Below are 25,049 nucleotides of genomic sequence, written 5' to 3'. Positions count from 1 at the left end.
ATTGTAATAATTGACAGTTTTCTCTGGTTTTCTTCATGTTGAAAAGATGACATTATGTCTCATTGGCTGTTGGTTGATTTTGTCCAGTGATGGCAGTGCATTAATCTGTGTTTTTATTTATTTCGATAGTGCACAGATAAACTTGAACGAGATCGATTGATCCTCTTCCTTAATAAGTTGATCCTTAATAAGGTATCGTATTTTGCATACAGGTTATTATTTCTGAAGTCTCATGAGTGTGCTACAAAAAGATAAATCGTTACAGTTTGATTTAATTATCCAGATATGGTTCTTTTCTTAAACTTTTGAGATCAAAAAGCTTAGTGTGTTTTCAGCTCCTAGGAAAAGAAGTTCTTGCCATATATTCTGTGTACATTCTACCCTAACAATACAGATGTTGATTAAAGTAATGGTAATAAAATTAGTGAAGAATAATGAAGGCTGAAATTATTAGCTGATTTTTCTTTAGGGAATCTTAGGATTAGTCTCCAAGTAAGGTAAATGGTCAACGTAAATGGAAAGCTTTTAATTTATCAATATACATTTTAATGATGTATATTTGCCAATATATATTTTCAGGGGTAATTTTAAGACAAAACAAAGAGTTACTTTAGCTCTTCACATTTAACATGAATTTACAGTAGCATGATGTTGAAATGAAGTTTGAGCAGGTTTTTTTAAATTAAATTTTTGATAGTCACACTAACTTGCTTAGTTTTATTCTTAGTTATTTTTTGTTAATTTAAAGAGACATTGATTTGTTCTACTTATTTACGTATTCATAAGCCTTAAGAAAATTTAAATTATAATCTTCTCACTTCTGAGAAATTACCAGTTTTATCTTAAGTTTACAAAAATATACTGGAACATTAAAAGATTTTTTTTCATATACCAGATTTTATTTCTGATTATAGAAGAATGTATTAACAATAAGGCCTGGGAGAATACAGGATAATTGTACAGCCAGAGTGTGTGTGGGTGTTATTCTTGCCAGGCTGTAATTCGTTTGCTATTTTTATTTTTGTTTTCTTTTGCTCAGAATATATTCAAATAAAAAATTTTTTTATGTGATCTGTTTGTGATGTAGCTTTGGCCTTTTTGTCTAAATCCATGTTCCTTGAGTACAAAATCCTGAAAACACCAAATAATTCCCTTATGTTAAATTTTCAAAGAGATTCCATGTATTCTCTTCTTTGAGAGCCTTTAGGTATTACTGCATTTTGGAGAGGATGATTTTAGATTATGTAAACATGTTTTTTCTTCTAGAAAAACGTCAAGGATCTCATGGATTCAAATGGAATTAGAATCCTCGTGGACTTGCTCACCCTCGCTCACCTCCACGTAAGCCGAGCTACAGTACCACTGCAAGTACGTATGGGACTCTAGATTTTACCAGTTCGACATTCCGGGAGTATAATTTTAGGATCCGAAGAATCATAAAGATCTTACAATGTGTCAGTATATGTGGCCATGAATGTATTTCTCCAGTAATTATAGTACTAATACCTGGGAGATTAAGTCATACAAAAAAGTTAAAATAACTGTAAGGATGATCCAAAATGGGCAGTTTCGCTTTTATTTTTCCATGTCCCTTGTCTTTTTAAAGTAATTGCATCTCCAATGTGTCTTCTTTTGAGGCACTGTAACCTCTAGGGTTTAAGCTGTATTCATCTTTCATTCATTTAGCTAGAACTCTTAGCATTGACAGCCACTGAGAATGTACGTGGAATCTGCGGGCATTCTTGAAACCAGCCAGTAAAAGGACAGAGTTTTAGTCTCTCCTGAAAAGCCTCTTTTGATATCTGACTTATAGAAAGAATTTATACTTACCTCACTGGAGATTTTTTTATTTTGTGTGTTATGCCTTGTTTTTCTTTAATATGTTAGTGTGAGGAGATGTATCCTTTTAGATTCTGGCTGAAGTGTAAACAGAATGCTATTTGAGTATTTGGAGTATGGCATTTCCTACGACGAGATATGAATAACAGTAATCGTAATGCTTGCTTGGCATGACAGTGTACTGGAAACTGTTCTGGTACACATCCTATATGAACTTTTTAAATCCCCAAGAGCACTCCCATTTTACAGATGAAGACACTAAGAAACAGAGAAGCTAAGTACTATTTATTGCCCAAGGTCAACAAATAAGGGACAGAGTCTGAGTTAGAACCATGAAGTCTCTGCTGTTAACCCTTCTCTGTAGAGTATTTAAAAATGGTGTTTTCATAAAATACACTATTTATATAAAAATTCTGTTTTAGATTTTGATAAATACAAGTATATGAAATTATAAGAATTATCTGTAATGAGGTTAGTAGATTGAAACTAAGTGTTTAAAACTACTAAAACTTTTTTTTAGCATTTTAACTCTGATCTCATATGCTTATTGAAACTTTCAGTTGTAGTGAGTTTTTCCCTCAAAAGAAGAACTTCAGTGTTTTTGAGCATTGTGGTTTAAAGTTAATGGTATATGTTTATTTTTATAGCAGTTTTCAGTTTTTTTGCTACTAAAATTTTAGTGCCCTGAGAATTTATAAATGACCCTCAGGAATATAGATGTCTTTGAATTTGGCTAGATTGCCAATGGAACGTAGGAACCATTTATTTCAAATGCATGTAAACAATGAAGTTACTCTTTTGTACTAACCCTTACCTCTTAAAATAAGGCCTCTTAAAATTTTAGGTGAATCTCTAAAGGAATGAAACCTAAGAAATTAGTACTGTATAACTTTTTATGACCTCTGTTCCCTTAACTTCCTGCCTTGAAAAATAACTAAATCTTTTAAAAACTTAGAGCAATGTAATTGAAGCTGCTCCAGACATGAAAAGAGAGAGTGAAAAGGAGTGGTACTTCGGCAACGCAGACAAAGAGAGGAGCGGCCCGTACGGATTTCATGAGGTGTGTGTGTGTCTCAGGGAAGTTTTCTTTGGAAGCCTTAGCTTTCTCAGTCCCCTGTGCTTGGCATTCATAGAGATGTTGGAGTTTTTTGAAACTGTCATTTGAATTGTTGTCAGCTTTAAGGGCTCTGGATTCCATTTCCACATGCAGGGTTAGATGGCTTGCGTTTCTAGAAAAACACACACACACACACACACACACACACAAAATCATGTCTTCAAACCTTAGTGTTTAAATGCAGTTGTTATGGAAGTAGCACTCAGGCTTTTAATGAATTTTATGTAACAATTGCTAGCTTTATAATTATGTTAGATTATGATGCTTCTTTATGGTATGAACAGGAAATTTTAATATATGGACTGAAAATTTATTCAAAATTGCTGGTACAGCCCAAAGGCAATTTCCTTTTTTTAAATTTTATTTTATTATTTATTTATTTATTTATTTATTAAGATTTTATTTATTTATCTTTAGAGGGGAAGGGGGGGAAGGAGAGCTGGAGAGAAACATCAATGTATGGTTGCCTCTCATGCGTGCTCTGCTGGGAACTGGTCTGCAACCCAGGCATGTGCCCTGACTGGGAATTGAACCGTGATGCTCTGGTTCGCAGGCCCGCGCTCATTCCACTGAGCTACACTAGCCAGGGGTTAAATAAAATCTTAAAAAAAATAATACCAAAATATTATCTTTTTTTTTTTTTTAAAGATTTTATTTGTTTATCTTTAGAGGGGAGGGAAGGAGAGAGAGAACATCAGTGTATGGTTGCCTTTCGTGCGTCCCCTGCAGGGAACCGGCCTGCAACCCAGGCATGTGCCCTGACTGGGAATCGAACCGTGATCGACTGGTTTGCAGGCCCGTGCTCAATCCACTGAGCTACACCAGCCAGGGCTCCATTATATATATATATATATATATATATATATATATATATATATATATATATATATATATTTATATATATTTATATATTTATCTTCACCCAAGGACATGCTTGTTGATTTTAGAGAGAGGAGAAGGGAGGGGGAAAAGGAGAGAAGCACTGATGTGAGAGAGAAACATCAGTGGGTTGCCTCTTGTATGCGACCACACCAGGGACCAAACCTGCAGCCCAGGCATGTGCCCTGACTGGGAATCAAGCCTGCAGCCTTTCAGTTGATGGGACCACCTGCCAACCAACTGAACTACACCTGCCAGGGCAGCAGTTTCCCTCTTAACGTCTGCTGTTTGATCCTGCCCTCCCAGCCTCAGCCTCCCAGTCTCACTTGGAATTTAGCCAGTTATTTTGTAAAAGACCAAGCCTTCTGTTTGTATGATTTGGTCATTTTACACCCTGCCTACTGTTTTTATTTCTCCCAGTGTTATACTCCGCAGGTCAATCAGCTGAACGGTCATTTTCTTATATTAATGGCCAAATTTGGTTTCCTGAAAGCTTGTCAACAAAAGTTTGTTGTTCTTTAGTAGGGAACTTGCTTGCATGTTTACTTATAGCGTCATCTGTATTTACTAGAAAATAGAAAACACGAGTAAACCCTTTTATTTTGCTTTACTTGTTTGATTGTAATAATAATGCTTTGCTTTCGTTTAGATGCAAGAATTGTGGACCAAAGGAACGTTAAACGCAAAGACCAGATGCTGGGCTCAAGGCATGGATGGATGGCGACCACTACAGGCAATACCTCAGCTTAAATGGTGTCTGTTAGCCAGTGGACAGGCTGTGCTAAATGAAACTGACCTTGCTACCCTTATATTGAACATGTTGATCACAATGTGTGGATATTTTCCAAGCAGGTAAAATGTAATTGAACACTTCCATGGGTAACAAGGACCCTTAAACATCTCTCCCATTCGTAAGGGTGCTTCCTCTGTGATGGCGTGGGATTACTCTGGTGACTCAGAGCTGAGGTGTTCCATTTGTGGCTGGGGGAATGCTGCTTTGAATTTTGGAGCTTTTTGAAAAAGCTATAAAGAAATAATGTGTAAATTATGTTGACAGAATAGCTAAAAGGATCTTTCTCTGGGGAACTTCAAATAATGATATTAAATGGAGGCTGGCTAGCTGCATTCTAGCAATAGTAACCGTTGCTCCTCGTGTGAATTAGGTGTAAACTTCTGAGATAAGTGTACTGCAGTCTGTAGGCAGCGGCGAGTACCAGGCCCCAGCCTGTTGGGTTAGTCACTCCAGGTCTAAAAGCGGGAGTCTGGACTCGTAGCTCGCCCCATTTCACACGTGAGGGTGAGAATTTGTCATCCGGTGACAATGGTAATTAAGACGTAATTAAGAGTGAAACTTTGCGGTCTTTGTAAAACATTCACATATGTATCATTTTGTTTTATTACTATACTAAAGATACTTCATGATGGAAATTACTGAGAAACTGTCGATTTTATAATACTTGAGGCTTTCATGGTTCTAGTTCTCTTTAAAATTCAGATCAGACTTAAAGCCACATAAATAGTATTCAGAAGTAATGTAGCATTAAATTAAGGCTGTACTTGGAAAATACTGAGAATAGGTAAATTAAGGTTTCAATTTATGTGACAAAGTTTGTTATGCCCTTTGGGGGGAAATACCCGCTGACAGTGTTGGACAACACCGAGTTTAATCAATTAAATAATAAATAAGAGTCTCTGGCTCTTCTAGGGTACTGTTTATCAAGGAAATCTTATGGAAGGAAATGAAGTCATATTAAACAGCCAAATAGATTTAAGCCAAATACCTAACCATGTTCCCAGCTGTATGAGAGCTTAGTCCTTCATTAACAAAAAGTAAGGTAACTGCTTCATGCCTAGTAGAATGTCATATGCTCTGTCATATGCATTTTAATAAATATATTAAAAGTTGACCTTAGAAACTATTTTCTAGGGATCAAGACAATGCCATCATTCGGCCTTTACCCAGAGTGAAAAGGCTGCTGTCGGACAGTGCTTGCCTTCCTCACATTATCCAGGTGAGTTATGTCACAAATTACGGATCATTTGAGAATCACTTTCTTTGTTTAATTTTACTGTAAGCCCCAGTCTGTGTTTCACTTCCATGTAGTCTGTTCCATTTTCAAAAAGCCTGAGCCCCGGATTATATTTATTTCATTTACACCTAATTGAATTGATCCTCTGAATAGACCGGAAGAGTGTGTATTCAAGAACCTAGTCACAGAAAGCCGCCATACTCCAGAATTATTCTCAAAAGGTTTTACTTATTCTCCATGGTTAAATCCACACCATTGTAATAATACCTGAAAGGTGATGTGCTGTGGTGTGTGGTACAGGTTGATGCCGTTAGGGATACTGGAGAGCACACCGCAGGCCACAGGTGTGGATGTGGGGGTCGTATGTTATGAAGCACGTGCTGTCCCGTCAGCTCGCCTGGGAGTGTGACTCTTCCCACTCTGTTTCCTTGGATAGCAACTGATCTGAAGCATTGAGTTGGGATTATGTTGGATATATCCTAAAGCGTCTCTTTTTTTCCCTTCTCTCTCTTTGGGAATTAAACTACCCCAACTCTAAATGAGCATTAAATTCACATAAGTCAGGTCCAAAAAGTTTCAGGTCAGTGTTTTCCTCCTGTCTGTTGGTAGTAACAGTGCCCTATCACCTTTTTTGTTGTTGTTGTTGTTGCCAGGTTCTGTTATATGAGCATACCTGCACTTCAAAATATGTATGCTTTTCTGTTGTGTACATTTCTGTTCAGATGCCTGAATGAGAGTGCAGTGCAGTTATTGCTTCCTAATATTCCACTACTCACCTCCCCCTCCCCCCGCCTAGAGGACTGTGCTGCTGCATGTGGGAGGCGGTACATTGAGAGGCGTTTGGTTTGTCTTCTGGGCCCTCGGTATGTAGGTGAAGGATTGTACCTGGAAAGTGTAATTCTCCCAAGCATTTTCCAAGACTCATGAACAGAAAGGAAAGAAGTGAACACAAATGCTGCTGAATTTCAGACCCTGAAAGGATGACTGAAAAGCAAATATAGGAGATGTCAACATAACAGAAAGCTTGTGTGTGTGTGGGGGGGTGACTTATTTTAATTAACCAAAGTTTTTTGTAATATTTAAACTATTACAATGATTCAAAAGAAGAATTTAAATGATAAAAGTGGCTACCTTTAACTGCTGAGTTCAGAAAATATTTTCGAGAAGCTGTTTTAAAAATTTTTTTTCTGTATTCTCAGAGACCTTAATCATGCTAAGCATGGTTAGGGAGTAGTAATTTTCAGGGACATTATCTATATTTGGTCAGTACAGATTTTTGTTCTTATTTGACTTTAAAAGCATTTGGTATACCTTAAGAATTTTTAAAGTGCTCTGAGGTATCACTAAGATACCAGTGAATGTCCTGCATCTTTTGGTTTTGTCACAGGTTCAGATATTTTTGGGGTTTTGTTTGCTAATTTGTGTTAAAGTGGTGTTGCCCTTAATTACAACCACTGTTAACACTAGGGAAATCCTGTGTTATTGTATCTTATTTTTTCCTTGAAAATATGTCATAGTACTAAATGCTTAAAATACCTTGTCAAATAGGTTAAGACACCAGAACACAGAGAAATTTAAACTATTTACTTAAAGACATAGCTATTGCCCTGGTTGCTCAGTTTGTTAAAGCATTGTTCTGATACACTGAACTTGTGGGTTTGATCCCTAGTCAGGACATGTACAAGAGTCAACCAATGAATAAGTAAACAAGTGCATCAACAAATGGGTGCTTCTCTCTCTTTTTTACTCTTTCTGACCCCTTCTCTCGCTCTAAAATTAATTTGAAAAAGACATGTAGCTATTTAGTCTTATACATGAATCTAGAACTTGATCTAGTCTGAGCTAGTACCTAACTCTTGTAATATTTTTTTACTAGTAACATTTGACACCAAATTGGAGATTGTTTGGAAGTAATTATTTATAAAAAAACTGAAATGCCACTTAATTATTAAGATACAACTTACTGAATTTTTTATCAAGTATTTATTCTAGCAATGTTATATGATTTTTATTAGCCCACATTCATTAGTGTGGTCTCAGATTTTCCTTTTAGTATTGCCAGTTCAAATTTCTAGATACCACACCCTTGGTCCTTTCTGGTAGCAAAATACTACTGGTATTTGGTTACCTTCTTGCCTTCTTCTCTGCCCTGCTCCTTGGATTCCCAAATATTCTTCAGGGATGGGTTACTTCCACTCAGCTGAACTGAAATAACCCAAAGTATAGCTGCTTTTCTTTTTTCTTTTGTCATAAGATTCCTACACAAGAAACCATTTTTACCTATAATCATGACAGACAGTTGCAGGCATGTTTGGACTTGTTTTGAATAACTTTTGATCGATTTTAATATTTTATATTTTTGTATTAAATGTAAAATGAATCACTTTCAAATCTTTTTGGAGTGTGAGAGACAAGCTTACTACTTACAAGAAACTATGACCTCAGCACAAAAAATACATAAACCTGAAACGAATGATGATATTGCAAAGTTTTTACAACTCAATAACTAAACATTTACTTCGTTTTTAGCTCCTGCTGACCTTTGACCCGATCCTTGTTGAGAAGGTGGCTATTTTGTTACACCACATCATGCAGGATAACCCGCAGCTACCTCGTCTTTATCTTAGTGGAGTGTTTTTCTTCATCATGATGTACACAGGCTCCAATGTGCTTCCTGTGGCTCGGTGAGAACTCTTTTTTAATTTTTTATTTTTAGTGCATTTCTCGATTATGCTATTACAGTTGTCCCAATTTATTTCTCCCCTTTTTCCACCATCTGCCCTGCTCTCGCCTACCCTCCAGCATCTACCCCCACCTTAGTTCATGTCAGTGGGTCGTACATATAAGTTCTTTGGCTTCTCTATTTCCTATACAGTTTGTAACCTCCCCCTGTCTATTCTATGCCTACCAATGATGCTTTTCATTCCCTCTACCTTCCCCCAGTGCCCATTCTCCTTCTCCCCACTGATAACCTTCGCTGTGGTCTCCATTTCTGTGATTCTGTTCCTGTTGGAGTTGGTTGCTTAGTGTTTGAGGTTCAGATGTTGATAGTTGTGAGTTTCTTGTCATTTTGCTGTTCATAGTTTTTGATCTTCTTCTATTTCTTAGATAAGTCCCTTTAACATTGCATGTAAAATGGCTTGGTGATGATGAACTCCTTTACCTTATTAACCTTATCTGGAAAGCACTTTATCTGCCCTTCCATTCTAAATGATAGGTTTGCTGGATAGAATAATCTCGGATGTAGGACCTTGCCTTTCATGACTTTGAATACTTTCCAGGCCCTCCTTGCCTGTAAGGTTTCTTTTGAGAAATCAGCTGACAGACAGTCTTACGAGAAGTCTAATGGGAACTCCTTTGTGGGAAACTATCTCCTTTCCTTTTGCTGCCTTTAAGATTCCCTTTTACTCTTTAATCTTGGGTAACTTGATGATGTGCCTTGCTGTGTTCCTCTTTGGGTCCAGTTTCTTTGGGATTCCCTGAACTTCTTGGACTTCCTGGCAGTCTATTTCCTTCATCAGATTGGGGAAGTTTTCCTTCACTATTTGTTCAAATAAGCTTTCAGTTTCTTGTTCTTGTTCTTCTCCTTCTGGCAACCCTATGATTTGGATGTTGGAACATTTAAAGTTGTCCCAGAGGTTCCGAAGCCTCTCCTCATTTTTTTGAATTCTTGTTTCTTCATTTTGTTCCGATTGGATGTTTTTATCTTCCTGTTGTTTCAAATCGTTGATTTGAGTCCCGGTTTTCTTCCCTTCACTGTTGGTTCCCTGTATATTTTCCTTTTTTTCACTTTGTGTAGCTTTCATTTCTTCCGTCATTTTGCAACCAAGCTCAATCATTTCTGTGAGCATTCTGATCACCAGTGTTTTGAACTCTGCATCAGATAGGTTATCTTTCTCTTCGTCGCTTAGCTCTTTTTCTGGAATTTTGGTCTGTTCTTTCATTGGGCCATATTTCTTTGTCTTGGCGCACCTACTGGATGAGTGTTGAACTCCCCTGGTTGTTGGAGTTCTGTGCAGCTTGATTTTCTGGTAGTTTGATTGTTTATTGTTTTTAAATTGGTTGTTATGCTTCTTTTGGTTGTGTGAGGGAGTGAAGCATATCTACCTACACCTCCACCTTGGCCAGACAGAACTCCAGTGAAATGTTGTTTAAATTGTATGTGGAGAGATGAATTGATTTTGTGTGTATGTGTGAGTATATCATTGATTTTATTAAATTTTTTCATTATAAAAGTTGTTAATATGTCTGAAAATTTAGAAATTAGAAGAATAGAAGGAAGTTACCACTTTACCAAGTAGTATAAGAGTTGTATCGTGTAGTATGTTAATATACATATTAAATGTAAACATACTTATATCGTGCATGTAGTTTTTCATTTTTTTCCCTAAAATTGGATAATATGACCATGATTTTAAAACCTTTCTAAATCATTTAAGTTCTTGGCTTAATTAGTTATTAAACATCTTGGCAATGTGGATTTATAAGTTCCCTTTTATGGCTCTAATTTATATATAAAGACCTCATCTTTAGAAAATTAAGGTTACTAAATCTAGACCAATTCCAGTGTCTGACAAGCAATTTTTTTTCCCCCTAGATTTTTGAAGTACACACATACCAAACAGGCTTTCAAGTCAGAGGAGGTAAGCCAGATGAATCCTTTGAATATAAAATCTCATGCTGGGTAAACTGTCTCAGCAACGAAGTTTCCTGAGCTGTGTCCGTTCACTAGGGTACGAGCACTTGAGGGCAGCGGTTGCTTTAGTCATGTATGTTTCCTTGTGGTACCTTACATATGGAAAGTCTAAGCTAATGGTTTTTAAACGAAAGTAAATGTTGCCATTAGACTTAATACTGAAATTGAAGCTGTCATTTGTAACCTGACACCACTTTGAATGTAACTTGTTCCCTTTGCCTGCGATTTGGATTAATTTTCATAAATAATTCATTCAACGCCTGGTCTCAGATAATCAGCTAACATTCATTACGACTTCAGCTTTCTTTTTGTTCAGATTCCAAGATGGCAGAGGTGTTAAGTTTCTTTTTTGAAGCGACTTAATTTTTTAGCTGCTTTCAAGTGTTCCTGCCATTTTACTGAGAAGGAAAAGGAGGAAGTGAGAAAAGATGAGACTCTGGTAGCTTTGACAACCTGGAACTGAATATGTGCGTTACTGTCAACATACGACTGAAGGGTGTTTCAAATTCCATTAGGCTCTTTTCAGGGAGCATTGATTTTCAGATTTTGCTCCGAGCAGAATAATAAACCCAAACCAGACCGTTGTTTAGGAGACGGAGCAGGGAATGTTACACCACCTGACACTAGATTAAACTGCATGTTTTGTAGGACAGACACTGAAGCACTAGAAAACAGCCTCTGTCTAATAATATTAAAGAGAAGGCTGTGATAGTCTAATTTTCACAGCTTTATACAAAGAAAATGAGAATATAAAAGAGTCTTTAAAAATTGCCTTTAATGCTATCACTTTAACATAGTATTAATCATTTTGGGCATTTTGTTTTCCTTTTTGTGTGTGCAGTTGTGTACATGTAATCTTTTTCTCAGATTTTATATGAGATATTATATACTGAGCTGGTCAAAAAGGCTGTGTAGTTTTTTTCCATAGAAGGAAGAATTTTCATTTTCACCAGTAACTTTATTGATTTGAATATTTTAAGTATGTCAGTTATTTCCCTCATAGTACAGCATTGATTATTCTCAATTATTGTCCCAGTTTGATTGCTGTCAATATTTCAGCTGCTCTACTGGACCATAGAGCACACGATCCAGCCAGAAATCTCCAGTGTGTAACTTCACAGACTATTTTTGATGCATTCAGTCAGTCACAACACTTTCTCCATCCATTGCACAACTTTTGTTTTGCATTTCAATTGTGTTTTTATCTTTCTTAAAATAATAAAGCGTGATATGCTGAAACTGTTACATATTTTCTTCTGTCTTTAATATTAAAATGGGTACACAAAAATTCACCAATTCTGATAACTTTTAAAAAAACGCTCACTGATATGACAGTTGTCGCAATACAATAACAGAGTCTTTCAAATGAAGTTAAAGACAACTAAGCGTGACTACAGAAAAAAAACAAATTTTTTGGCCAATCCAATATGTCATTTCACCTAACAATAACTACAATGAAACAGTGTTTTGTTTTGTTTTTTTTTAAGATTTTATTTATTTATTTTTAGACAGAGGGGAAGAGAGGGAGAGAAACATCATTGTGTGGTTCCCTCTTGCACGACCCCCATCAAGGACCTGGCCTGTAACCCGGGCATGTGCCCTGACTGGGAATTGAACCAGCAACCCTTTGGTTTGCAGGCCGGCACTCAATCCACTGAGCTATACCAGCCAGGGCAAAGCAGTGTTTGATTATAGCAGAACTCTGGTTGTAGGAGTTACTAAATAATAGTATTATAAAGAACAGAACAAGCAATTCCTTACCCCAAAGTTTAACGTGTAGTAAATTTATGGCTTTTATTATTACCAAAGAGCCTGAAAAAGATTCATAATCTATTTTTCCTTTGCACTAAGTTGTAAAACCATGTTTGGATCTCCCTACCTCTGCCCTGTCTCTTTTCAATTGTGTTTTTACCTTTCTTGAATGATAAAGCATAATATGCTGAAAATGTTCTCATAGGATCTCATGATCCTAGAGAAATAAAACATTCTCTGTTTGCCTAGGAGGAAGTAAGAGAAGTACTTAGTGTCTTTAGGGTTTTATTTGCATCGGGTAAAGAAACGCGTTTATTTAGTATGATTAAGTGCGATCATTACCCTGACTCCATCTGGCGAGCCAGAGAATACGGGGTTTTGGTGCAGTTAATTATACTAACTTGAATAGAAATTCTCCATCTAGATCCTAGCCGCCCTTCTCGAGGACAGACTCTTTTAAGATCTTGATTTTTTGGACTGATTTGATTTCAGAAACAGAAACAGGTACAGGTAGGAACCGCAGCCAACAATGTGACACAGAATAATTGATAGAAATCTTTTCTACGTCATCCTTGGTTTGTCTGTTACTGTTTTGCACCGTCAAAGGCTAGTTGGAAGCCCTGACCCCTGAGGACTTAGGCTGCCATGGGGCCGGAGGGAGTTAGTTCTACCTCGGAGCGATTGCCAAGCCGGTTTATACCAGAAACCTTTCATTTCGCATTTTACCATATTTCTAAATTTCCAAAGTACAAAAGCAGTTTGCTCCAGTTGTCTTTTCTTAAATTCTCACTGGAAAATGGAAAGATAGCTTTAGTGTTTCTGACTACATTTTGTTTTGTTTTAAAGACAAAAGGACAAGATATTTTTCAAAGAAGTATACTTGGGCACATTTTACCAGAAGCAATGGTTTGTTACTTGGAAAATTATGAGTCTGAAAAGTTTTCTGAGATTTTTCTTGGAGAATTTGACACTCCAGAAGCAATCTGGAGCAGTGAAATGAGGTAAGTAGCCAGTTGACTGTATTTTATATGCAGAATGTTTGCCTCTTGTTGCTTTTATTGGTTGAATAATCTAAAGCCATAATAGTTATTGGTGCCAAATAAGTGAAAAAGCAGTAAGTTCTTTTCAGTTCTGACGTGATTTGACAAAATTTCTGTGACCTTAGTAGAGCTTTATATAAAGTAGACCCTGCTGTCACTGCTGCTTCTTAAGTCCATTTGTAGACCTGGTTGAATTTTAGGGAAAGAACTAACATATATTTGTGGACTATATGGAGATAAAATCAAGACATACTTCTTGGTATTTGGAAATAGAACTGTACTCCACCAATTAAAAACTATGCCCATATAAAATGGACCTGCCCACAGATACCCCAAATCATTTTAGAATGAGGGCTCCATAGCCAGAACATTTTGACCTTAGTGTAGAAGTTAACACTCCCAACAAATGTCCTTATTAGGAGGAGAATGCTGTAGGCAAAACCTGTGGAAACCAGGAGAAAGGAGAGGCCCAGAAGCAGATGTCAGTGTTCAGGCAGCCTCTGTGCAGGACAGGTTGGGCACTGGAGAGTTGCCACGTCAGGGCCGCCTCTGGAGAACACCTCTGTCCTCTCAGCTGGGTGACGGAAGTCGGTCTTCTCAGTCAGTCAGTCCTTCTCCTCTGGCTGACTTCACCGCTGGTTTTCATTTGGATTCTCTGAGAGGTTGACCGATAGGCTTGGTATGTGCTGGCTGCCAGTTTGAATATATTCTGTATGATAGTCATATTTTTCATTGGTGAAAGTGTATAGGTGTATGAAGACGTTTACAACACAGTTTTTCTGTGTAATATTTTTCTCCTGAGATTGCTTAGATTGATTAGGTTGATTAATATGCTTCCCCCATCTAAAAGATACAGTTCTTTGCATACTGATTACATCAGATTTCTGCTTAAATGAGGGCTAGATCCCAGCTTGTGGTAAATTACCTAAAATAAACACCGTGCAGGGAACTTCCTTGGGGTGACAGCTAGTTTGAGTCCCCTGGCTGTGCCCATGTGCAGGTTTCACATCATTTGACCATCTCATGACCGGTTTTTTTCTATAGCAAGGACTGGTAATACCAGCCTTTTTCTCTGTGGTCTCCATTGAGAGTTTTTACATAGTAAGTTTAGAATACCCTGGGTAACATTCTGAGGACATTCTAAATAGCTGAGTTACCTTAAAGAAGATCTGTGTAATTATCTTGCATGATTACCTGTCTTAGCCTTTTCTTTAAAATCAAATAATTCCTTCATAATGCTTGGAGACTTTTATAATTGCAGGCGCCTCATGATAGAGAAGATTGCTGCCCACCTTGCTGATTTCACTCCTCGTCTTCAGAGTAACACGAGAGCACTTTATCAGTATTGTCCCATCCCAGTTATCAACTATCCACAACTAGAAAATGAACTATTTTGTAATATTTATTACCTCAAACAACTTTGTGATACACTCCGATTTCCAGATTGGCCAATTAAAGACCCGGTAAGTTAGCAGAATGATCTCTGCCTTCTTAAAAATATAAAAACAGCCTCCAGTCACTTCTGGGTATTTCCTTCTTCTGTGATAAGAACGACGATAGTTTCCTTAAGTATTCCCTCTAAGCACTGTATAGCTCCAAGTATAGTTCTATATATTTGGGTACATACCAAACTGAATGATAATTTTTGAGGGAGTATTAGGAATTTTACAATCTTGATCTTCTGTGAGAAAAATGAAACAAACTTAATTTCATATATGTAGTACAATTATATACTATTATAATATCTTGGTGGAAACTTGTCTTTATAGCAGATTGCTTAAGCTCACCAATGTTGGAGTTAGGCAGTGTGGGATCGAGTCTCATTTTCACCGTTATGTAACATTCAGTATATTGCCTAATTTCTCTAAACCTCTGTTGTGGTAATGGTACTAGTACTACTTACAATAGCAGCTATCTCATGGGGTAGTTAGGGAGATTAACTAAGAATTCACATAAAAGAACACAACACAGTTCCTGGCACACATACGAGGCAGTAAGTGTGACCTGCTTATTGGTATGGTAGTGTCTGCCGCCTGCCCGCCCGCCCACAGTGCCCTTGGGACCTTTCCACCTTTGCCCTTTGGATCTGCTGGAAGGCCGGAGTAAAGTAGACCTGGGAGCCCACTGTTGGACTGTTACTGTAGCGGGCAGAGGGTGGACCGTGACCCTTACCACCAGAATGTTTCAGAACAGTTGCCGTTTGTACCATTAATCACTGCCTCCTCACAGTGCTCTGACCAAGTGGAGGCAGGTAGAGTCTGTGACATTTTTTGGATTCTACATGAGATAGTTGAAAAAGTGTGGGCTTTTCAGTCAGATCCAGATTCAAATCCAGCTCGGTCACTTATTCACTGGGAATCATGTATCTGTCTCTCAAAATCTCAGTGTTTTGATGTACTGTCAAGATTTTGTATAAGAATGAAATCTGCGTCTGCATGTAGGCGTGCACTGAATGTTAGCTCTCTGTTCACCTGCTGCGTACACTCCCTGCGCTCACTCTTGCTTACACTTGTCCGAGTGCCGCACACCAGCAGCGATGTGGGGGCACCGTGAGACGCCTGACACCGAGCGGCGCTTGCTTTCCCACCACACACAGTGTGGTATCTGCTGACTTCAGACTTTTCTGTACTTTCCAAACGTTTGTTCAACGGGTATCACTTTAAAAATAGAAGAATATAGTCTTGCGGCAAATACTTTGCTACCTAACTACTCAGCAGTGCAAGGAGGGTGGTTTTTGGTTATTTGTATTTCAGAAAATTGTTAATTGGATGGCCTAGAAATGTCAATTTAAATAAATATAGCACAGGAATTCTATAGCTTACAAATTATATTCTGAAGTAGTTGTATTTTAATAGGTATAAATTTTAATTCTCTGTCTTTAAGGTTAAGCTTCTGAAAGATACCCTTGAGGCCTGGAAGAAGGAAGTAGAAAAGAAGCCACCCACCATGTCAATAGATGATGCTTATGAAGTGCTTCATCTCCCTCAAGGACAGGGACCGTGAGTTACGTTCAGTATTACATGCCCTTCCTCTTGCAGTTTGTGTTACGTGTGAGGAAGAGATTTCGTAGAAATGCGCCCGGCGTGCTGAGTGACAGGGGCTTAGGGGAGATTGCAGATGCACTTCACCAGTGACGTTTTATAGTAGGATCGATGTTTTAGAGAAAATACATTGATCCTACTATAATAGGTTTAAAATAGGTTTTTCTTAAAAAAGAGTCATTTTCTTAAGTATAGACTGAATTTCTGTACTTAAAATAACTTATAGTGCTCAGAATGGTATTTTGGAAAAATTACTTTGTAAATAATTTCTCAGTTCTTCAAATGCAAAATATTATTTTGTATTGAAAGTGAATGATAACCTTGCATAGGAAAAATTTAGGTTTTATTTTTAATATGTGAAGATAACATAAAAGATAAACTTACATTTAACTGAGTTTAATTTGATACCTAATATATGATCGTAGAAAATAACGTAAGATTCTTACAATATCATTTTAGACAATTGTGTGAATATTTTTTTGTATCTTACTGTATTCATAAAATAATTTTCCTACTTGACAGGCATGACGAGAGCAAGATTAGAAAAGCTTACTTCAGACTTGCACAAAAGTACCATCCTGATAAGAATCCAGAAGGCAGGGTAGGTACTACCTTCGGAATCAGGGCTCTGGGGCCACCCCCTTCACTCTGTGACTTTTGCAGACAGAGAGCAGCCAAGTTGTCCTCTGTGCGAACGTCCGCCTCTCGACGTGCACCCGGTGTGTGTTCATCCTCCACCTGGGTTCCCTGCATGAGTGGCCCCCCTCGGTTTACCAGAAAAACTGTCCTTGAGATGAGTAACTTAGAGATTTTGTTCTTTCCCCTTCAAGAATCAACTCCAATTGGCATTCACTGACTAATTGAAGGTTAGGTTTGTGGTTGAATTTAATTCATTTGTAGATGATGCCATTGCCATCCAGATTGCTTTGTGTAATTTTTTTTCTAATGACATCCAGTTTCATACCTCACTGAAAAAGTAGATGTTTTTGTTCGAACTTAAAGTTGTCTGCATTCCCTAATAGACAGCATTCCCTAATACTGCTTCTTCCAGCTTCCTATTAAAATACCAATTCGTGAAAGATGAAATCAGATGAGAACCATTAAAACTAGGGTCGATAGTCTTATTTTTAATAACTTGTAGTGACTTCCAGTGTTGTTTTTAGAGACAGACAGTGTCCCTGAACGGGAAGACAACATTGAAAAGATGCCACTTCTACATACGGAGGGCATTTCAGATCAAAACCTTAAGACAGTTTTGAGAAAATTTTAGCAATTCAGATTCATCTGGGAGAGAGAACAATCAAGATAGGAAGAAATTTGGAGTCAGCATTAAATTGCTAGACTTGCCCTGCCAGAGGCTGTAATCCGTACTCCGTATGTAGCTGCTCCGTAGAACTGCTCCTTGAAGCTGCAGCAGCAGCACATGTGGCACCGGCACAGGGTGAGCACGCGGGTCCAGGAACGCGATGTGGTGCAGCAGTGCACCAGCGCGGCTTTCGGGTCTGGGTCTGGGCATCTTCACTCTGTCGCCAACTGACTGTGACCGTAGGACAAGTACTTGAACATCTCCTGAAAAGTGAGGATAATAATCCGTACTTCACGTGGCTGTTTGGAGGACTAGCAGAGGGAATGTTTGTAAAGCACTTAGCACAGGCCCTGCCATAGTACTCAGTGAAACTCTTACAGTTGTTTTAATAATAACTAAAACTATCTCTAGTGTGTCGCAGTTTAATGTAATACTTACAGTATAAACCAGTGTGGAAGTCATTTTCAGTATGTGGTATTGAGGTCATTGAATAGATATTGAGGGGGGAAGGTTTCACCTTAAAAGGATACCAGCTAAATTACAGTTGAAATGAATTTCTTTTTAAAAACTATTTATTTATTTTTGTCCTTACCTGAGGACACGCTTAACTGATTTTAGAAAGAGGGGCACAGAGGGAGAGAGAGGAGAGGAACATCCATCAGTTGCCTCTTATAAGTGCCCAAACAGGGACTGAACTGGCGTCCTAGGCGTGTGCCCTGACCAGAAATCAGGCCCACGAGCTCTTCGTGTATGGGACGATGCCCCAACCAACTGAGCCACGTCGGCCAGGGCTGGAATGAATTTCTTAATATAAAATATATATATAAAGAAGTTATTGGTAAACTACAAACCAGCTATGTTCTCTTTTAGTTGTGATTTGAGATGTTTCATGTTAAAAGTAAATTATCTTCGGTTACATGCAGGATATGTTTGAAAAAGTAAATAAAGCATATGAGTTTTTATGTACCAAATCAGTAAAAATAGTGGATGGACCAGATCCAGAGAACATAATTTTAATTCTGAAAACGCAGAGCATTCTCTTCAACCGTCACAAAGAAGGTAAGGCATGTGTTGTTCTAGAATTTCAATTTACCTTCCAGCTAATTCCATTATGTTACTTGTTTCTACAGCATATTTTAATATATTTATAATGATTATTGCAAAATGCTCTTAGAATTGTATTTTAGGTACAGCAAAAGAGTAGTTTTTTTATAGGAAGACCCAAAATGTTATTTGCTGCCTTCCACTTACAGTATTTTGCATTTCCAGCAAGGTTTCATTATTTCTTCCTGAAGGACATTTCCATTCTGTGGAGGTACTTGGTTATTTTTGTGTTCAGATATTTAGCAGCAGACATACTAAATGACATCTAAAATGTATCGGGCAGTGTTTGGCTCAGGGGTCATTCGGTATTAGATCACATGTGAAATCCTGTGCCTACCATGACTCCCAGTGCCTCCAAAGGCCGGAAACGCCAAGAGTGTTCTGGTCTTTTCAAATAATCATGTATTCCTTATCACACCACTTGCTTCCTGTGGTAGCTGTCACACCCCTCAGTTTGAGAAATACTGCTGTAGATTAAATAGTTGTGATGGCGGGGTGCAGGGCTATTGGGGATTTCCAGCATGCTGGTAGGGCCATTCACAGTAACCCTGCCGGTGGCAGGTGAAGAGCTGGGGCTGTGTTGAAAACTTGTAAGATTTGCGGTGCGGGTTAGGTTCCGTGTGGCAGGTGTCCATCAGCTTGCATACGACACTGGGCTCACCGCACCCAGTAAGCGATCCATTTGCTCTGCAGGGGGAAGCAGGGAGAAAAGGAAGATGGGGCAGGGCATCCGACACAAGCAGGGGGAGTGTTGGGTAACTGCAGACAGTGACGCTGCGGTCCGTGTGTACGTGCTGGAGGGAAGGGGGGGGCACCAGTGGGGGCATTAGAGAGCAGTGACTGTGTCACTTTTGTGTCTGGCGAACAGAACACGTTTGTGAGCCTTTAGTTATATGACATTTATTACTAGTCAGATCAAGTTCAAAGGCATCTTTTTCAAACCGTTATTTTTTAATGGCTAGTAACTCCAGTAGCCACAAGGTGCACTTGTGGCTTATCACTGATTTGTCATCAAGGTCAAGAATGTTTTTTTCAGGATATGTTTCACACTTTTGCCAGGGGGGTTTATACCCAGTGGGTTTTGAGGTAGGGGACCTAATCTGATAGGCTTAAAATTTATTCACTAGTCTTTCTTACCACATATAGGCATGTATGTGTTAGGATTACTGAGACTGGTTGCAGCAGGCTTTTTTAAAAAAAATCACTTGAAAAATGAGGTAATTTAAGGTAGATTATTGGTCAAAAGTAAAAGTTTCCAGTTGCTTTCCAGAGGGATTATATAGGCACTGATAAAGTCAGTCAGTGCCAGTATATTTGCATATTCCTGCCTTATAGCTTAGTGAAAAGAACAGAGCAGTTGGGTACCTGTACATTTCAGCTTTCACCGTTAAATTTATCAATGCACGGAACTAACAATGCAGTTAATAGGTTGTTTCTATCTTGTATTTCTAGAACAGATTCAGTATTGTTGAATGTTCATTTTACAATAACTGGTGAAAAGAAAGAAAAGTACACTTATTATTCAGAAAGTAGAATATAAAATAATCACTCTTGCCCTGGCTAGTGTAGCTCAGTGGATTGAGCGCTGGCCTGCAAACCAAAGAATCACCACTTCCATTCCTAGTCAGAGCACATGCCTGGGTTACAGGCCAGGTCCCCAAGGGGCACATGAAAGGCAACTGCACACTGATGTTTCTCTCCTTCTCTTTCTCCCTCCCTTCCCTGCTCTAAAATAAATAAATAAAATATTTTAAAAAATATTCGCTCTCATTTAAATCAGATGTCTCTCACTATCTCTTTACGAAGTATGAACATCACAGTTGTTGGTACAGTCTTTGGTGTGCTGGCTGTGTCTTCCTGTCTGTGATCAGGGGAAAAGTTACAAGGATCACAAGGACAGTGTAGAAAGTAATATTCTGTAGAGGCTCAAAACTACTATACACTAAAGTCGGTTAATATGCCAGAAAGTATTCTTTTACTAGTGGAAACATTTTAGAGAATCAACCAAACCAAGTTTTCTAGAAAAGATCCAAGGGATCTATACTGGTTTTAATTTCTTTTTATAAACTAGAATTAGGAAACATTTAAGGTGTTGAATATTTTATCATTTCTTTTTTAAGGCACCATAACTGACTAGTGTCAAAATTAACTTAAAGTCATGGTAAGGTCAGTTTTTGTTTTGTTTGTTGTTCTCCCAACACTAACCTTTGGTTGTTTCAGATTTGCAGCCTTATAAATATGCAGGATACCCCATGCTAATCAGGACTATAACAATGGAAACTTCAGATGACCTCCTTTTCTCAAAAGAGTCACCTCTGTTGCCTGCTGCTGTAGAGCTAGCTTTCCACACTGTCAACTGCTCAGCCCTCAATGCGGAAGAGCTCAGAAGGGAAAATGGGATCGAGGTAACACGGAGTGACCTTTGGGTTGACCTTCACGCTAGTTCAGGCACATTGTATGACTCTTGGCAATAGAGAATTTGCCAAGTACAAACAGTTGATACAGTTTGTTTCATTTATGCCAACAGATAACAATGTTATATTTCCTATATTCTAGTAAAAATTAAAGGTAGAGAATGGAGCTCTGTTTCATAATGTATACTGGAGAGTATTGGATTCAAAATTGAGGAGCTGAATATTGTTTATAAAGTATCGTATTCAGACCATTTAAAAATAAACTTTGTTGTTTATTTACAAGATGTTGATTGAGCAAACATTCACTTACCCAGTGTCTAATACTAAAAGGTTATTCATATTTATTTCTCCCTGAAAAGGCTTTTCAGTCTTCAGGTAGAATGGGAGCTTAATGGCTGGCTTCTTTCTTTCTCTGCAGGTGTTGCAAGAGGCATTTAGTCGCTGTGTGGCTGTCTTGAATCGTTCTAGTAAACCAAGTGACATGTCAGTGCAGGTGAGGCTGAAACATTTGGTTCCAAGAAAATTGCACTGTGCCTTTCCTTGAGACTTCAATGTCTATGAAAACCACTCAGAGGGCTCATTAAACCATAGTTTCTGAGCACCGCCTACCCTGCCCACAGTGTTTCTGATTCAGTGCATCTTGGGCGGGGCCCTGAGAACATACTTGGTTACGCAGATTTGCAGGTGATAGTGATGGTCTGTGCATCACACTTTAAGAACCATTGCACTCACTAAGTCACTTGTGATCTGTTGGCTTTTTTATTTTCTTAAAGCACAGAATAGTATAATGAACCCTTATGCCCCCATTACCCAGTTTCAAATATTTGCCATTCTTATTTCACTTATCTTTCAACTCCTTCTCTGATTTCCTTTTCTGCCTCCCTCCCCTATCCCTAGTATTTTAATTGGTTTACTTTTTGTTATGGTTATAATAGTTGAATTCTTTGATAGGACACCCATCAAGAATTCATTAAGATCATTATAGAATGTACCTTTTGTGTGGCCCTTTATTTATGCCAGCAAAATTTAGAATACACCTATAAAACAATTGAGTGCAGGCTTTTTGAGTTTCATCTTCTACTTTGAAATGTAGTAGATAAATAGAATTATGGTTCTACAATGTTAATAAGCTGGAAAAAATTTTAATCCAGAGGTCAGCATACATTTTAATAAAGGTCTAGAGAATAAACATTTGAGGCTTTTAGGCCATATACCATCTCTGTTGAATGTTTTTGTGGTGGTGTTTTTTTAATAACTCCTTTAAAATGGAAAAACCATTCTTAGCTCCCTGGTCACACGATGAGAGGCGATGGTCGATTCGGCCCGTGTTCCATAGTGGCTGTGATGGGCCAGCCTTCATCCATAGGGAATCCGAACCAGAAGTAGAAGTGATTTAATGGAAACAGCCTGTTTATTGTTGGAGCGTTATATATATACTGTTAAGCATGATTTATAAACGTCTGCTGATTTGACTCCCACCGTCTAAGGAATACACATGTAACCCCCCCGCCCCCCGCTGGTGCTGTCCGCAGGTGTGTGGGCACATAAGCAAATGCTACAGCGTGGCCGCGCAGTTTGAAGAATGCCGAGAGAAGATCACGGAAATGCCCGGCATCATCAAGGATCTCTGCCGGGTGCTCTATTTTGGCAAGGTAGGGTCCGTCTTTCGTGCTTTCCGGATGGGCAGCAATGAGTTTTCTTTTCAGGTAGCCAGTCTCCAATTTATAAACAAGTCGTTTGTTTCCCAAATTATTTGTAAGTTAACTGTTTGGATCTCAAACAGCATTTTTCACAGAAGCCTTGCTGTAAATGAAGGCTTTCGTTCCTAAGCTGGCCCACAAAGAATGAGACTAAAGAGAAACGGGTCTCATCCGACATTAGAAGAAAGGCAGGGAAGACTAGACTGAGTGCGTCTAGGAAAGGAAAGGACCACACACATAAAACCTGAAGCCTAGGCAAGTCACTGCCGCCGGGGAGCGTCTTCACGGACCTGAGAGCTCGCTGTTCTCCTCCTCGGTCCTGCTGAGGGAAGCAGAGAGGGAGAGTGACTGGACGGAGGGAGAGTTGTGTTGGAAGGGAGGAGGCCTGGGGTGCTGGTGTGGACGAAGCTATCCAGGAGTAAGGGATCTGGTGAAAATGTGTCCTCAACTGTGTTTACCTGATGTCCTTAGAAGTGTTTAGTAAGAATAAACTCTCATCTAAAGAAGTACGTTTGTACACCTGCACTAAAGATACTGATACACTTAAGTACACTGGCATGTGGGTTGCTGTAAATGCCTTGTTAGCATTTTAAAGAATTGAAAATTCAAGAAGTGAAATGAAGAAAACTATTGCCAAGTCTTTGAACACTCGCCTCAAAGGTAGTAATTCTGTTTTGTCACAGGGTCACTTTTAGTTTTAGGCTTCGAAGGATATAGGATTCAGATTTAAGTTGAAAATGGAAATCTAAGAGGAGGTGAATATTTTGCATTACAAGATAACTAGCCTGACATGCATCCATCTCTCCTAGGAGCTGCTTTTAACTCTGTAACGATTCGTTGTTCTTACTCTCACAGAGTATTCCCCGGGTAGCCGCACTTGGGGTCGAGTGTGTCAGTTCTTTCGCTGTGGATTTCTGGCTGCAGACACACCTGTTTCAGGCTGGAATTCTGTGGCATATGCTCGGTTATCTGTTTAATTACGACTACACGCTGGAAGAGAGTGGCATTCAGAAAAGCGAAGAAACCAACCAGCAGGTAACTTGAATACTGAATGTGAACCCAAACCATAGGTTCGTGTGAGGCAGAGCTTCAACTATCCAGAATCCCCATAAACTAAGTTTTTTGCTCTTTAAGCCCCCAAACTTTTTTTAATCCTAACCACTTTTACTGGAGGATTCAAGACAAGAGAATTTGTATTAGCAAATACTGGGAATAACTTAATCTTTTCTTGATTACTCAACATCACCTTTATGATTGCAAAATTAATGGTTTTGTAATACAGGGACATACAACAATACCTTTGGGACTAGCTCCCTCAAACATTTGAGTGCTGACCTGAGTTTTACACGCATTTTTTCTTTCTCTCCTGTTTGCTCTCAGTCATTATTCATATTATTGTCAGTATGTGCCTTGAGCAGTTAAATATTCCTGCCTGTTCTCTGTTCCCCAGCCAATCCCAAAATGCGTTTCCTCCAGTGATGTATGAGATAATGTTTCGGTATAAATGAGTTCATAGATGCTGATGGTCCTTTGTATAAATAAAAGAGTAAGGTCTTACTCATAAACTCTTTTAACATCAGTATTGGGGACTCTTGTATCTTTCTTGGTTGTTTGCTGTCTGCTTTTTAAATATGTTCCATACAGTTTGACTTCATAAAGTCATTGGGTTGTATGTGTAAGATAACAGCTACTGTAATGTCTTAATCTTTTTAAACAGGAAGTTGCAAACAGCCTTGCCAAAATGAGTGTCCGTGCTCTGAGTCGCCTTGGAGGGTATCTGCCGGAAGAGCAAGCAACCCCAGAAAACCCAACCATACGGAAAAGTTTGTCTGGCATGCTCACACCTTATATTGCTAGAAAACTTGCTGTGGCCAGTCCCACGGAGGTATGTGCTTCAGAGGTAGCCTGGGTTTTGATGAGTTTGGATGAATATTGCTGTAGGAAACCTAAAATTTGGAAATGTTTACGTGCTTATTCCCTCAACCAAGAAACTTATTTTGTTGTGGATCGATGCAATGGTATCCTCTCTGTAAGCCCAGTCTTTCTGTTAAGTATAAACGAACCTCACAGCCCCTCAGTTGTGGCGCCACCCTAATTCTCTTAACCGATCTTGAGTCACAAAGGGATAGGC

General features: G+C 38.6%; 1 protein-coding gene across 1 annotated transcript in view; it reads left to right on the top strand.

Annotated features, from left to right (window-relative positions):
* DNAJC13 (DnaJ heat shock protein family (Hsp40) member C13) overlaps nt 1–25,049 on the top strand; it is a 108,850-nt gene that overhangs the window by 55,611 nt on the left and 28,190 nt on the right. Inside the window, exons 25-41 of the mRNA XM_037143890.2 lie at nt 130–192; nt 1,267–1,368; nt 2,795–2,899; nt 4,485–4,687; nt 5,763–5,847; nt 8,395–8,549; nt 10,463–10,508; nt 13,160–13,314; nt 14,615–14,816; nt 16,237–16,352; nt 16,917–16,995; nt 18,624–18,759; nt 21,025–21,209; nt 21,637–21,711; nt 22,751–22,870; nt 23,774–23,953; nt 24,636–24,803. Coding sequence (XP_036999785.2) covers nt 130–192; nt 1,267–1,368; nt 2,795–2,899; nt 4,485–4,687; nt 5,763–5,847; nt 8,395–8,549; nt 10,463–10,508; nt 13,160–13,314; nt 14,615–14,816; nt 16,237–16,352; nt 16,917–16,995; nt 18,624–18,759; nt 21,025–21,209; nt 21,637–21,711; nt 22,751–22,870; nt 23,774–23,953; nt 24,636–24,803 — 2,175 coding nt within the window. The remainder of the gene's footprint in view (nt 1–129; nt 193–1,266; nt 1,369–2,794; nt 2,900–4,484; nt 4,688–5,762; nt 5,848–8,394; nt 8,550–10,462; nt 10,509–13,159; nt 13,315–14,614; nt 14,817–16,236; nt 16,353–16,916; nt 16,996–18,623; nt 18,760–21,024; nt 21,210–21,636; nt 21,712–22,750; nt 22,871–23,773; nt 23,954–24,635; nt 24,804–25,049) is intronic.

The sequence above is a fragment of the Artibeus jamaicensis genome, unplaced genomic scaffold (genome assembly GCF_021234435.1).
Source record: "Artibeus jamaicensis isolate MK-2021 breed Jamaican fruit bat unplaced genomic scaffold, CSHL_Jam_final contig_519, whole genome shotgun sequence".
Classification (NCBI taxonomy): Eukaryota; Metazoa; Chordata; class Mammalia; order Chiroptera; family Phyllostomidae; genus Artibeus; species Artibeus jamaicensis.
This window is presented reverse-complemented; position numbering and strand designations above follow the sequence as displayed.